The 12354-nt window shown below is 38.0% G+C and overlaps 1 protein-coding gene across 2 annotated transcripts in view; it reads right to left on the bottom strand.

Moving 5' to 3' along the window:
* The window catches only part of si:dkey-34e4.1 (carboxyl-terminal PDZ ligand of neuronal nitric oxide synthase protein), an 82044-nt gene that overhangs the window by 16768 nt on the left and 52922 nt on the right, over positions 1-12354 (bottom strand). For both annotated transcript variants that reach the window (XM_052094755.1, XM_052094763.1), the window contains exons 8-10: positions 7795-7950; positions 6084-6249; positions 2719-3013 (exon numbers count right to left, since the gene is read on the bottom strand). In XM_052094755.1, coding sequence (XP_051950715.1) covers positions 2719-3013; positions 6084-6249; positions 7795-7950 — 617 coding nt within the window. The remainder of the gene's footprint in view (positions 1-2718; positions 3014-6083; positions 6250-7794; positions 7951-12354) is intronic.

Genomic DNA, 12354 nt, shown 5'->3' with positions numbered 1-12354 from the left:
TGTGATCATTGTACCATGGTGCAGGGCTTATTTCTTTAATTTTTTTAATCAAAGTGGGGTGACAATATCAAGGGTGCTAGAGAAGACTGCATTTATATATTTAGTTATTTCATCAAGTTCTTCTGGGCTTTGGGGTTTATTGAGTGTATGAGATAGATCTGGAAGATAATTAGTGAAGCTATCTTTAGTGGTCGAAAGAATAGTTCTACCTGAACGATAGCGTGGTGTAAATTGAGTAACATTAGTTGATTGCAGCATACAAGAGACGATGTAATGATCAGAGATGTCATCGCTCTGCAGCAGAATTTCTATATTATCAACATCAACTCCATATGACAGAATTAAATCTAGCGTATGATTGTGGCGATGAGTTGGTCCTGTTACATTTTGTCTGACTCCAAGATAGTTGAGAATATCAATAAATGCTAATTCCAATGTATCATTTTCATTATCTATGTGAATGTTGAAGTCACCAACAATTAAGGCTCTATCTACAGTAACTACAAGATCTGATAAAAAATTTGCAAATTCACTAAGGAATTCAGAATAAGGCCCGGGTGATCTATACATTTTAGCAAGGGTAAAAGTCGATTTTTATTTATATTTGACGGTGTCACATTAAGCATGATTAGTTCAAAAGACTTACATTTATATTTTGTCCTTTGAGTAACACCAAAAACTTCACTGTAAATTGTAGCAACACCTCCTCGACCCTTCAGACGAGGCTCATGTTTATAACAATAACCTAGGGGAGTAAATTCATTTAAACTAATATATTCATCCGGTTTAAGCCAGGTTTCAGTCAAACAGAGTGCATCCAATCTATGATCTGTAATCATTTCATTGACAATTAGTGCTTTGGACAAAGAGATCTAATGTTTAGCAGCCCTATTTTTATATGATGTGTATTTTTAATTTGTTTGTTTTGTTCAAGTTTGACCTTAATCAAATTTTTTCTAAATTATTTAGTGAGGGTATTGTTTTTGGTAGTTCGGGGAACAGACACAGTCTCTATGAGATATCTACATTTACATTTTACATTTAACTGGGGCCCAGGTCAGTCTCTATGTGTTGTAGTTTATGTGACCTGTGTGACGTCTCAAGGCAGCTAGCAGATGTTCGGATTAAGCAGTTTGTCTGCTTCCTGACCTGGGCCCCAGTTAGTCAATTACTATCATTATTAAGACTATGAGCCAAATTACTAGAGAGGAGAGCGGCACCTTCCCTGGAGGGATGGAGTCCGTCTCTCTTTAGCAGGTCAGGTCTACCCCAAAAACTCTTCCAATTGTCTATAAATCCTATTTTATTCTTCAGACTCCACTCAGACATCCAGCCATTCAGTGACACTAATCTACTATAAACCTCGTCACCACAACGAGCAGGAAGGGGACCAGAGCATATTACAGTGTCTGACATCGTTTTTGCAAATTTGCACACCTCTTTAACATTATCTTTAGTGATCTCCGACTGGCGAAGCCGGACATCGTTAGTGCCGACATGGATAACAATTTTAGAAAATCTACGTTTAGCATTAGCCAGCACTTGTAAATTTGATTTGATGTCAGATGCTCTGGCCCCCGAAATGCAATTAACAATAGTGGCTGGAGTCTCTATTTCCACGTTCCTTACAATAGAACCGCCGATAACAAGGGCTCTTTCAACATGATTCTCAGTGGGTGTATCACTGAGTGGGGAGAATTGATTGGAAACCCTAACAGGAACGGAAAAGTGGTGTCTCTTTGCTGAGCGAGTATGCCGCCGAGACGTCACCCAAATGCCCTGCTGCAGGGGCTCTATAGCGGAACCAAAGTGAGTATGTTGCTCTCTGTACTGCCTGCATCCGAAACAGTATCTACCGGCTTCTCTTTCTCACTGACCTCCACTAGCGTTCGGATGCGAGTCTCTAACTCATTAGCCTTCTCCGTCAGCCTGCCTAATTCCTTACATGTAATTCCTTACATCCCTCGCTGCTGACGGAGGAGGCTATTGTAAACATGTGACATGCAATGCAGGAAGAAATAACATGAGCGGATGCCATGACTTACCGCAAATTGTTTGTTGTTCCTGAGCGGTGAGGGTTTGAGATTGATGTGACTCCCTCACGCAATTGTTTGTTGTTGTTGTTGGTTGTTCTTGATAAGCGGCGCTTTGAGATCGATTCAATAATCTGTGTACTGCAGAGGAGAAAAAACGGGTGCGCGCTGAAAAAAATGCACACAGTTTAATCGTGATAAAAATAGAACGCGGATGCAGGTGGAATATGCGCGCAGTTGAATCGCGATAAGAGAATAATATGAGGGAAAACCCGATGCGCGCTTAAAAATGGCAGATGTTAAGGATTAAAGGCTGAAAACAGATATATAAGCGATGCTAAAAAACTAGCAGGCTACAAACACAGACTCTAGCTAGGTGCCAGCAGCAACAGGTAAAATATACGCTGATGAAACAGGAGAAAAGCGGAAAAACATGAAACGCGGTAAAATGACGAAGGATATAACTATGAACGATGACTATAATGATGAACGTTTGAGAATAAGAATAAGCAATAAGCAGGCCACAAACAAACTCTCGTGCAGCGTGCGTGCGTGCGTGCTGTACCGTCAGCAACAGGAAGTCCAGTGACAAGGAGGAGAAAATCGTCACTCCAAAATTGTTCAGCAGGGTCACTTCAAGCTTACTGGTGTGAATGCTACTATTATCTGACAAGACTCTAATTACCTCTCATCAAGTGCCGTCGAACTAAGAGTCTCTAGCTTAGCAACTTCCCTTCTCGCTGCATCCAATCCCTCTTCACTTCTTATGTTCTCTGGCATCCCATTGGCTCTAATGTTGGGTGGTACACCACGCAGGTTTAGCAGATTGAGGTAGGACTCAGTGTGGGAGGAGAAGGGAGGGTTTTCTGGCTGCCCTGTTGAAGAGGAGGTGATGGGCTGGTCTGAGCGAGGAGTGTAAAGGTTCTTCAGGTTCAGAGAGAGAGAGCGAGTGGGGATGCTACTCCATGTTGACTCTTCTTCTAAAAAAATCAAAAATCAAATTTGAGATATAGAGTAAAATCCTTGGTCTCTCTTAGTCTTCAGTACTTATAGATTAGATGTAATCTAAAAGATGATTTAGATCTAAAGAAACTTAAAAGACACCATAGTTTTGTGGCATTTAGCCTGTGTGCATTAGCTTTGAGGTCATCTATATACTAGTGTAATCCTAAACTTGCTTTTAGCAGATGTACAATATTTCTCTACTGGGAAAAAAGACCAAATACAGTGCATCCGGAAAGTATTCACAGCCCTTTACTATTTCCACATTTTGTTATGTTACAGCCTTATTCCAAAATGGATTAAATTCATTATTTTCCTCAAAATTCTACAAACAATACCCCATAATGACAATGTGAAAGTAGTTTGTTTGAAATCTTTGCAAATGTATTAAAAATAAAAAACACACATGTACATAAGTAGTCACAGCCCTTGCCATGACACTCAAAATTGAGCTCAGGTGCATCCTGTTTCCACTACTTGATTGGACTCCACCTGTGGTAAATTCAGTTCATTGGACATGATTTGGAAAGGCACACACCTGTTTATATAAGGTCCCACAGTTAACAGTGCATGCCAGAGCACAAACCAAGCCATGAAGTCCAAGGAATTGTCTGTAGACCTCCGAGACAGGATTGTATTGAGGCACAAATCTGGAGAAGGGTACAGAAAAATTTCTGCAGCATTGAAGGTCCCAATGAGTACAGTGGCCTCCATCATCTGTAAATGGAAGAAGTTTGGAACCACCGAGACTCTTTCTAGAGCTGGCCACCCGGCCAAACTGAGCAATCGGGGGAGAATGGCCTTTATCAGGGAGGTGACAAAGAACCCAATGGTCACTCTGACAGAGCTCCAGAGCTTCTCTGTGGAGAGAGGAGAAACTTCCAGAAGAACAACCATCTCTGCAGCACTCCACCAATCAGGCCTGTATGGTAGAGTGGCTAGAAGGAAACCATCTCTGCAGCACTCCACCAATCAGGCCTGTATGGTAGAGTGGCTAGAAGGAAGCCGCTCCTCAGTAAAAGGCACATGAAAGCCCGCCTGGAGTTTGCCAAAAGGCACCTGAAAGACTCTCAGACCATGAGAAACTAAATTTTCTGGTCTGATGAAACAAAGATTGAACTCTTTAGTCTGAAATATCCTATCACCTGGCCAATACCATAACTACAGTGAAGCATGGTGGTGGCAGCATCATGCTATGGGGATGTTTTTCAGTAGCAGGAACTGGGAGACTAGTCAGGATCGAGGGACAGATGAATGCAGCAATGTACAGAGACATGCTTGATGAAAACCTGCTCCAGGGTGCTCTAGACCTCAGACTGAGGTGAAGGTTCATCTTCCAACAGGACAACGACCCTAAGCACACAGCCAAGATAACAAAGGAGTGGCTATGGGACAACTCTGTGAATGTCCTGGGGCGGCCCAGCCAGAGCCCAGACGTGAATCCGATTGAACATCTCTGGAGAGAGAAAATGGCTGTGCACCGACGCTCCCCATCCAACCTGATGGAGCTTGAGAGGTCCTGCAAAGAAGAATGGGAGAAACTGCCCAAAAATAGGTGTGCCAAGCTTGTAGCATCATACACAAAAATACTTGAAGCTGTAATTGGTGGCAAAGGTGCTTCACCATAGTATTGAGCAAAGGCTGTGAATACTTATGTCCATGTGATTTTTTCTTTTCTTTTCGTTTTTTATTTTTAATACATTTTGCAAAGATTTCAAACAAACTTTCACGTTGTCATTATGGGGTATTGTTTGTAGAATTTTGAGGAAAATAATTAATTTAATAAATTTTGGAATAAGGCTGTAACATAACAAAATGTGGAAAAAGTGAAGCGCTGTGAATACTTTCCGGATTCACTGTATACTGAATACTCATCTTGCACTACACAGATTTTTGTCCAATGAAATGTTCTAGAATGAAATGTTCCTCCCCCTATAACCACATGTTATGTTGCAGCAAGTAGCAAATCGTGGTTCATGGCTGAGACGTAACGAAAGCTTATTTTTTTATTTAAAAAAAAAGTTTAAATAGGAAATATATCAAAAGAGAAAAGAATACTGCAGCAGATCTTTAAGCTGGCATCTCACAGGTTCGATAACAACACAATAACAATTGGTGATGTCACACCTTCTCTATTTGTCTTTATTTTTTAGGTCTGTCCTACTCCCTGTTTAAAAATGAGTGTTTGCTGAGGAAAATGTCTGGATCAGATCCAAGCAGGACAATGGCTTTCATTGTATACACTTTTTCACCAGCCTTTTTTGTTCTAGAAGTATTTATTTTCATGAAATTTCTCATAGACAGTTTTAACCTCAGACACCATTCACTTTCATTGTGTGGAAAAAAAGATGCAATGAAAGTGAATGGTGACTCAAGTTAACATTCTGTCTAACATCTTCTTTTGTGAAAGAAAGTCATCTGGGTCTGGAACAACATGAGATGTATAATTAATTAATTAGTAATAAGTAAATAATTACAGAATTTTCCTTTTTGGGTGAACTTTCCCTTTAAAGATTGATTATAAGTTACTGATTACAAGAATAAAATATAATGTAACTGAAGTTTAACCAAAATATTTGAAGGTTTATAGGTGGTCACTGATGAGCTCCTTGGTGTGTTTTTCAGTTCTGGGTTATGGTGAGTCACTTACAATGGAAGGTGAATGGAGGCCAATCCATAAGTTTTAAAAGACCACAAGAAATAAATATGCATGTTAACATGATTTTAGTGTGATAAATATCGCTGACTAACCTTTTCTATGTAAAGGTATATTCAATCTTACCATTTAGTTGCAATGACAACGCAAAGCCGTAAACCCTAAAATGATGATTTATAGCTCAAATAATACACAAGATTTAACAGAAGAATGAATGTAATTGTTTTTATAAAATTATAAGCTTCACATTTCTGCCTTTTAACCCTTCAAAAATTGGACCACATATTGAACAACTATTATGCAATCGATTTGGCTTCAATAAACATTACTGTCATTTTCAGTTATCAATGTTGCTGTTTGCGTTTTCAGGTGGATTATGGAGTGCATCTTACTCTGTGTGGCTCCATAGACTCTTATCTCCAGTTGGCTGAGGTGTTTGACCAGCAGGGCTGTGTGCTGCAGTAAGTCTTGGTTCTGCAGTAGCAGCTGGTGAGTTCTGGCCTGCACCTCCATGCGGGCCGCCATCTCTGCTGCCAGCTGATCCTTCAGGAGCTGCACCTACAACAGGGACACACTCTGTCAAGACTGAGTATCTATGCCAGCCTTAATGAAAGGTCAGGTAAGATAGTTTACAAGTTTGAGGTCTGTAGGTCTATACAATTCAAGAGATTGGGTGCCAAAATTTAGATTTTCCAAGTCTTTTTTGCTAGAAAATCTTTTCCCTGCCCAGAACCAGATGTAAGCATGAAGAATGTGAATCACCAAAAACACAAGAAGAAGAATGTGAAAGTTAAAATGGAGATTCACTGAGCAGGGAAGAGATATTTATGATAACAATTGATCTGTTTCTCTCCCACACCCATCATATTACTTCTGAAGACATTGATTTAACCATGGAGTCATATGAATTAATTTTATGCTGACTAATGTGATTTTTGGAGCTTCAAAATGTTGGCACCCATTCACCTGCATTGTATGGACCAAAAGATAGATATTCTTCTAAAAATCTTAGTTTGTGTTCTGCTGAAGAAAGACATCCTCACCCGGAATGGCATAAGGGTGAGTAAATGATGAGAGAATTTTCATTTTTGGGTGAACTATTCCATTAAGTATTCTGCTCTTAAATTGTTTTCTGCCAAGAGAAAAAGACCATAATAATCTAATTTGTGTTTCCTTTAGAGTTTTGGAAGAGATCTCACCAATGTCACAAACAGTGCTCAGACTTCCCAAGATAGCAAGTCAGAGATTTCAATATGAACATTTCTCATCATAGTCTCTCAAAACCAAATTATCTAAACTATGCTGTCCACATCAATTTTACCCCCTTCCCTAACTGAATGTCAACAATTGACTCATGTTTTTCTATTTTCTCCAAATGAGTTTTAGGAGAAACATGGTGTTGGTCCTGGTTCTCTTGGTGCCTAAGTAAGATCAGACAAAACTATTGGAGACAATGTTGATTGCTAATTGAAATTTAACTGAGAACTCCATTAAGTCTCTTGAGAAATAGAAGAGAGAGCAACATCATAACCATAATATTTTCATGGTGGGTTGTGGGTAAGTGTATGTCTATCTAATTTTCCATGCATTACTATGCAGCAGCATGACTATGCTGAATGAGAGCTGAGAGCACATCAGTGTCCTCTCTCTCTCACACGAGATTATAGCCATAAAATTATCTCAACGCTATATTCCAAATGAGAACAAATATCACGAGTCGGAGACAGAATGACTGAATACATGAACAGGCGAGTTAATGAAGATGGTTTTACCTTCTATCAGCATAACGTTCTGTCTCCTGCTCTAGATTTATCTTTGCTTCATCATGGTAATGGAGATTTGCTTATACTTCGAGAGTATGGAAGTGCTTCTTAACAAAGGCGATCAGAAATAACGAAGAAGGGAATGAATAGGCTTGTGCAGAATATGAGCCACGAAAATTGCAGAAGTGAATAGTTATGCATTCTGGTAGGGGAGCAAGTGATTGTGAAACACCCTAAATATCTATAGAATAAGCTGCATCCTAGAGCCATAGTGCCTCCTAGTGTTAAAAACAGGACTATTCAGGTTAGAAACAATGTGCACAAGTGTATCACATCTTACCTGTGCTACAGCAGTCTGTGTTTGTTGTTGCTGCTGTAGCAACTGTTGCTGGAGAAACTGCAGGTGATGTTTGGTGGCCAAAGGTGTGAGAGAAGGAGAGCAAGGAGTGCTGGGAGACAACGTGTAGAGCGAGACACCCTCCAGGTCTTGCAAAGACTGTGTGATGCAGAAAGAGAAGGGAAAAGAGTTACCACACAATTAAATAAAAAATACACATTAGAAACTTTGTGTCTACACAAAGTTTCTGCCTGTCACAATTTGAGTCACTTTCTTTGCCTGTCACTTTCTTTTGCTTAAGTGCTTTAATGTTAAGTGGAACATGTACAAACTTAGACACACACACACACACACACACACAGACACACACACACACACGCAGAGAGAAGTTCATTTTCTCTAAATAGCTTTACTCTGTCTGCCATCAGTGGTCTAAGACAGTGACAAGGTACCAAACAAAATAACAGTGCTGTTTTAATGCTCCATTTTAATTTTATAGAGGCACAGTAACATTTTTGGTAAGTTCAAAATGTTGTTGTGTAGTTGAACATTTCATAAGCATTATAATTGCAACGTGATCAAAAAAACACTGCCTGTTTGTAGCATGGCCTACAACACTTTCATCTGCCATAATATGAATATGTTGTTTTTTGATGCTGGTGTTCCCATCAGACTTCTTAACTAGTTTAACCAGTAAGAATTCCTTGGTCAATCCTAGAAATTCAAACTAGCTTTTTCAGTGGGTTTTTGTTATATATTTGGGCCAAGAAGAGAGATCAGAGAATTACATTGGGATTACCCAATATAAGAAAACCACAAGACATTTTCTCAGTGCCGTGCACTTTTGGTGACCAAATGTAAAGGTGCACTTCCTGTTGTCCTATAAAATGGAGGAAAATCTACTAACAAAAATAAAATAATTAAATACAATTTAAATCTCTTAATAATCTAACAATAATAGAAATAATATGTCAATATTAGATTTCCTTGCAAATCTCCAAGTTGGTATAGCTGCAGGCCGAAGATCTCCAAATGGGGGCGGGATCTCCAAAAGAGGGTGGGGTTACTTGAAAGGGGGGGCTGCACCAACTCTAAAAGGGGGCGTCACTTCCACTCACAGTTATGGTTAGGGGATCTGTGTATCTTTGCTGGCAGTTTGGAGCTTCCGCACCTTTTTGGAGCTCTGTTCGCAGCTATATCCACCTCCACACTACAGCATTTTGGATCATCGGAGTGGTATGGTCTCAGACAAGTAAAATGTAAGATAGAAAAATCCACACACACTTGCAATGTAGACTGCTTTATTAATTCTAATAGGAGCGGTCATGACACATTCCGTGTAGATTGAAATTAAATTCAATATGTCTTTTATAGAATACTGACATAAACTGAAGGAGCTGTCTGATTTAGCCAAAGTCAGTTTACTTTTGGTTGAAACATATTAGCTATTAAACAAATCACTTTCAAAAAGTACCATGGTTTACCAGTTTTTAGACATGTAAGCTACCATGGTAACCATTCAGAACTATGGGATTACTATCGTGATACCGTTTCATGATTCCACAACATTATTGCTAGTTGATTGCTAGTAATATCCTAAAGAATTGGAATTAAAAGTACCATAGAAATTTTCAGTTCAATACAGAGGATGATGAGGTCAGACTAGAAGAAAATTAAAAAGTTTAAAAGTACTGTGGTGTTACAATGTATATTTATATAGGATATATATATATATATATATATATATATATATATATATATATATATATATATATATATATATAAAACAAAATAAATATTCTTAAATAATGTAAAGCAAAGAAATTTGTTTTGTATAATTTCTACTGTATATAAGAACACAGAGCATTTTCTGTGCAATAACTAATATAAACCACTAGAAGGAGCTACAAGTTTAAATTTGAATGTGTAAAAACACAGGGAGGAGAGACAGAGGATGTAGGTTGCAGGACATGTCTGCCAAAGCAGGGACATGACAAAAATGAAACTGCTCATATACATAAAAACACTTTCTGTCTGTTAAAGTCCATTATATCCATGCTGCAAACAGGAATAGCATGCTGTGCCTCACTTAATTTACAAGTGTATTAAATCTTATAATCTTATAATCTAATACAGTACTTTCTCCTATCCCATCATAACATAAAGAGACAATAATAAGTACACAATTTGAAGGTTGATTTCACAGAAAATGTAAGCACTGTGGCTCTATGACACATTCACCATTGGTGTGTGAATGTGAGTGTGGATGGGTGATTGGGACACAGTGTAAAGTGCTTTGGTAACCTCTAAGGTTAATAAAAAAAGCGCTATATAAGTGCAGACCATTTACCATTTACCATTCAAAACATTGCTCTGTATGTCTGAGCATTCCGATCAGCTCGATACAGCCACATTGGCTCACACATTGGTGTCAATTTGGGATTATCTGTTATTTGGAGTGTACCGGGGGATGATTGGGAACATGTTAGAAATCAAGCATTATTTTTTGCAATTCCGTTTGGTGACACTTGTGGTGCAGAAATTACACTCTTCAGCTCTCAGTAAGATGACAAAAAGTTCTCAGTTAGGCTACTACGTAAAAAAATGAGGAACAACAGAGGAAGCTGCACCAACGGATGTTCCTATTCTGTGCTCATTTATCCAGCAGTAGAGCCATTTGTGATGAATGTCTGCTGAAAGGCTAATGAAACACCACTGGATCTTTGATGTGTGCAAGACAAGGAAAACATGAATGCATTTTTTTATGTATTGCTGCCACATTAATACATGTAAATGTTAAATAAATGAATGCATTGTTTCTGCTTTCAGGCTGTGCAGACAATTTTCACTGGGAATTATTGTAATGAACAACTGATAAATATCAAACATCAAACATTATTGAGTTTGACCTGATTTCCTTATCCTTGTGGCTCTCTCTTACGACAGATTCTGAACACAGACAAGCAGACAAATGACCCTGAAACTCATTAATGGCCAGGTGCTCCGGTTTAAAAGGCTTGACCTGTGTCAGAACAGGAGTCCTCATGAGAAAACTCAAGCGCTTTTTGCACATCCAATCACTCTGAGGTCTTAGAGCTGCAGAGCAGTGGTCTTTCGATTTAATGAATCTCATAAAACCTGTCAAGGGCATGTCCAGGTCATACTTCACCCCAAAATCAAAAGAAAGCAAGCCTAATTAAAGGATCATTAAAGGGATAGTTCACCTAAATAATGAAAATTCTCTCATCATTTACTCTTTCATGCCATCCCATGTGTATGACTTTTGTTCTTCAGTTGAACACAAGCAAATCTTTTTAGAAGAATATCTTCTTTTAGGAATATATTCTTTAGGTCCTCACAATGCAAGTGAATGGTGGCCTGAACTTTAAAGCTCCAAAAATCACATAAACGTAATCCATAAGACTTCAGTGATTTAATATGTCTTTAGAAGCTAAGAAATCTTTCTGGGTGAGAAACAGATCAATATTTAAATCCTTTTTAACTATAAATCTCCACTCCACTTTTATTTTCACAATATGAAAGAACTTGAAAGTGACTATGAAAATTTATAGTTAAAAAAGGACATAAATATTGATCTGATTCTCACCCATACCTATCATATAGCTTCTGAAGTCATAGACTGAACCACTGGAGTCATATGGATTACTTATATTTGGCCTTTATGTAATTTTTGGAGCTTGTACGGTCTGGCCACCACTCTCTTGCATTGAAAGGACCTACAGAGCTGATATATTCTTCTAAAAACCTTTGTTTGTGTTCAGCAGAAGACAGAAAGTCATACACATCTGGGATGGCATGAGTAAATAGGGATGCACAGTATACCAATTTTTCTCTTCCGATCCAATTCCGATATCGGAAATCTCAGTATTGTCCGATACCGATCCGATATCAGATGTTGTTGTTTTTTTGCATAATCGGTTTATAATATCTTTACATTATTGTGTGGAACTAATTGGGAGTACTCTTTAATATGTGTAAAGAAACACATACCTATAACTACACATTATTTCAATATAAATGTATAGCTTATTAAGAAAAACTAAATTATTAACTAGTATACTGGATAATGTATCAGCAAAATTAACTGTAATTCCAGTATCATCAGTAGAAAAGATGCCTTTTTTTTTTTTTTTTTTTTGCAAAATGTTTTCAACTTGTATCTGGACTTTAAAGGATTCAGATTTTTTTTCCTTTTTTTTTTCAATTTAGTTGTAAGACATCAGTTCACTTTTCAATCACACAGTTCTTTTTTGGAATCCATTCAACATAAATATTATTATCATTTGTAAACAAATGATAATAATAATAATATATTACAATAGTAATATATAGTAATATATCTCAATCGAGCGCCTTTAACTTTTAAACCCTTACGCTTTTATTTTGACATTCTGAACTCTCCAGGAAGTCCTGTATGTGTCTGTTTGTAGGTAAATTCACAGAAGTTTAATTCGCTTCTTATTCAAATTCTGGTAAAAATGCACCTCCAGTGCCGTTATAAATGCATATAAGTGAACCGAACTATTAAGCATCTAAATCTGA

The sequence above is a fragment of the Xyrauchen texanus genome, chromosome 3, assembly GCF_025860055.1.
Source record: "Xyrauchen texanus isolate HMW12.3.18 chromosome 3, RBS_HiC_50CHRs, whole genome shotgun sequence".
Taxonomy (NCBI): domain Eukaryota; kingdom Metazoa; phylum Chordata; class Actinopteri; order Cypriniformes; family Catostomidae; genus Xyrauchen; species Xyrauchen texanus.
The sequence above is the reverse complement of the archived record's forward strand: the minus strand, read 5'-3'. Positions and strand labels throughout refer to the sequence as shown.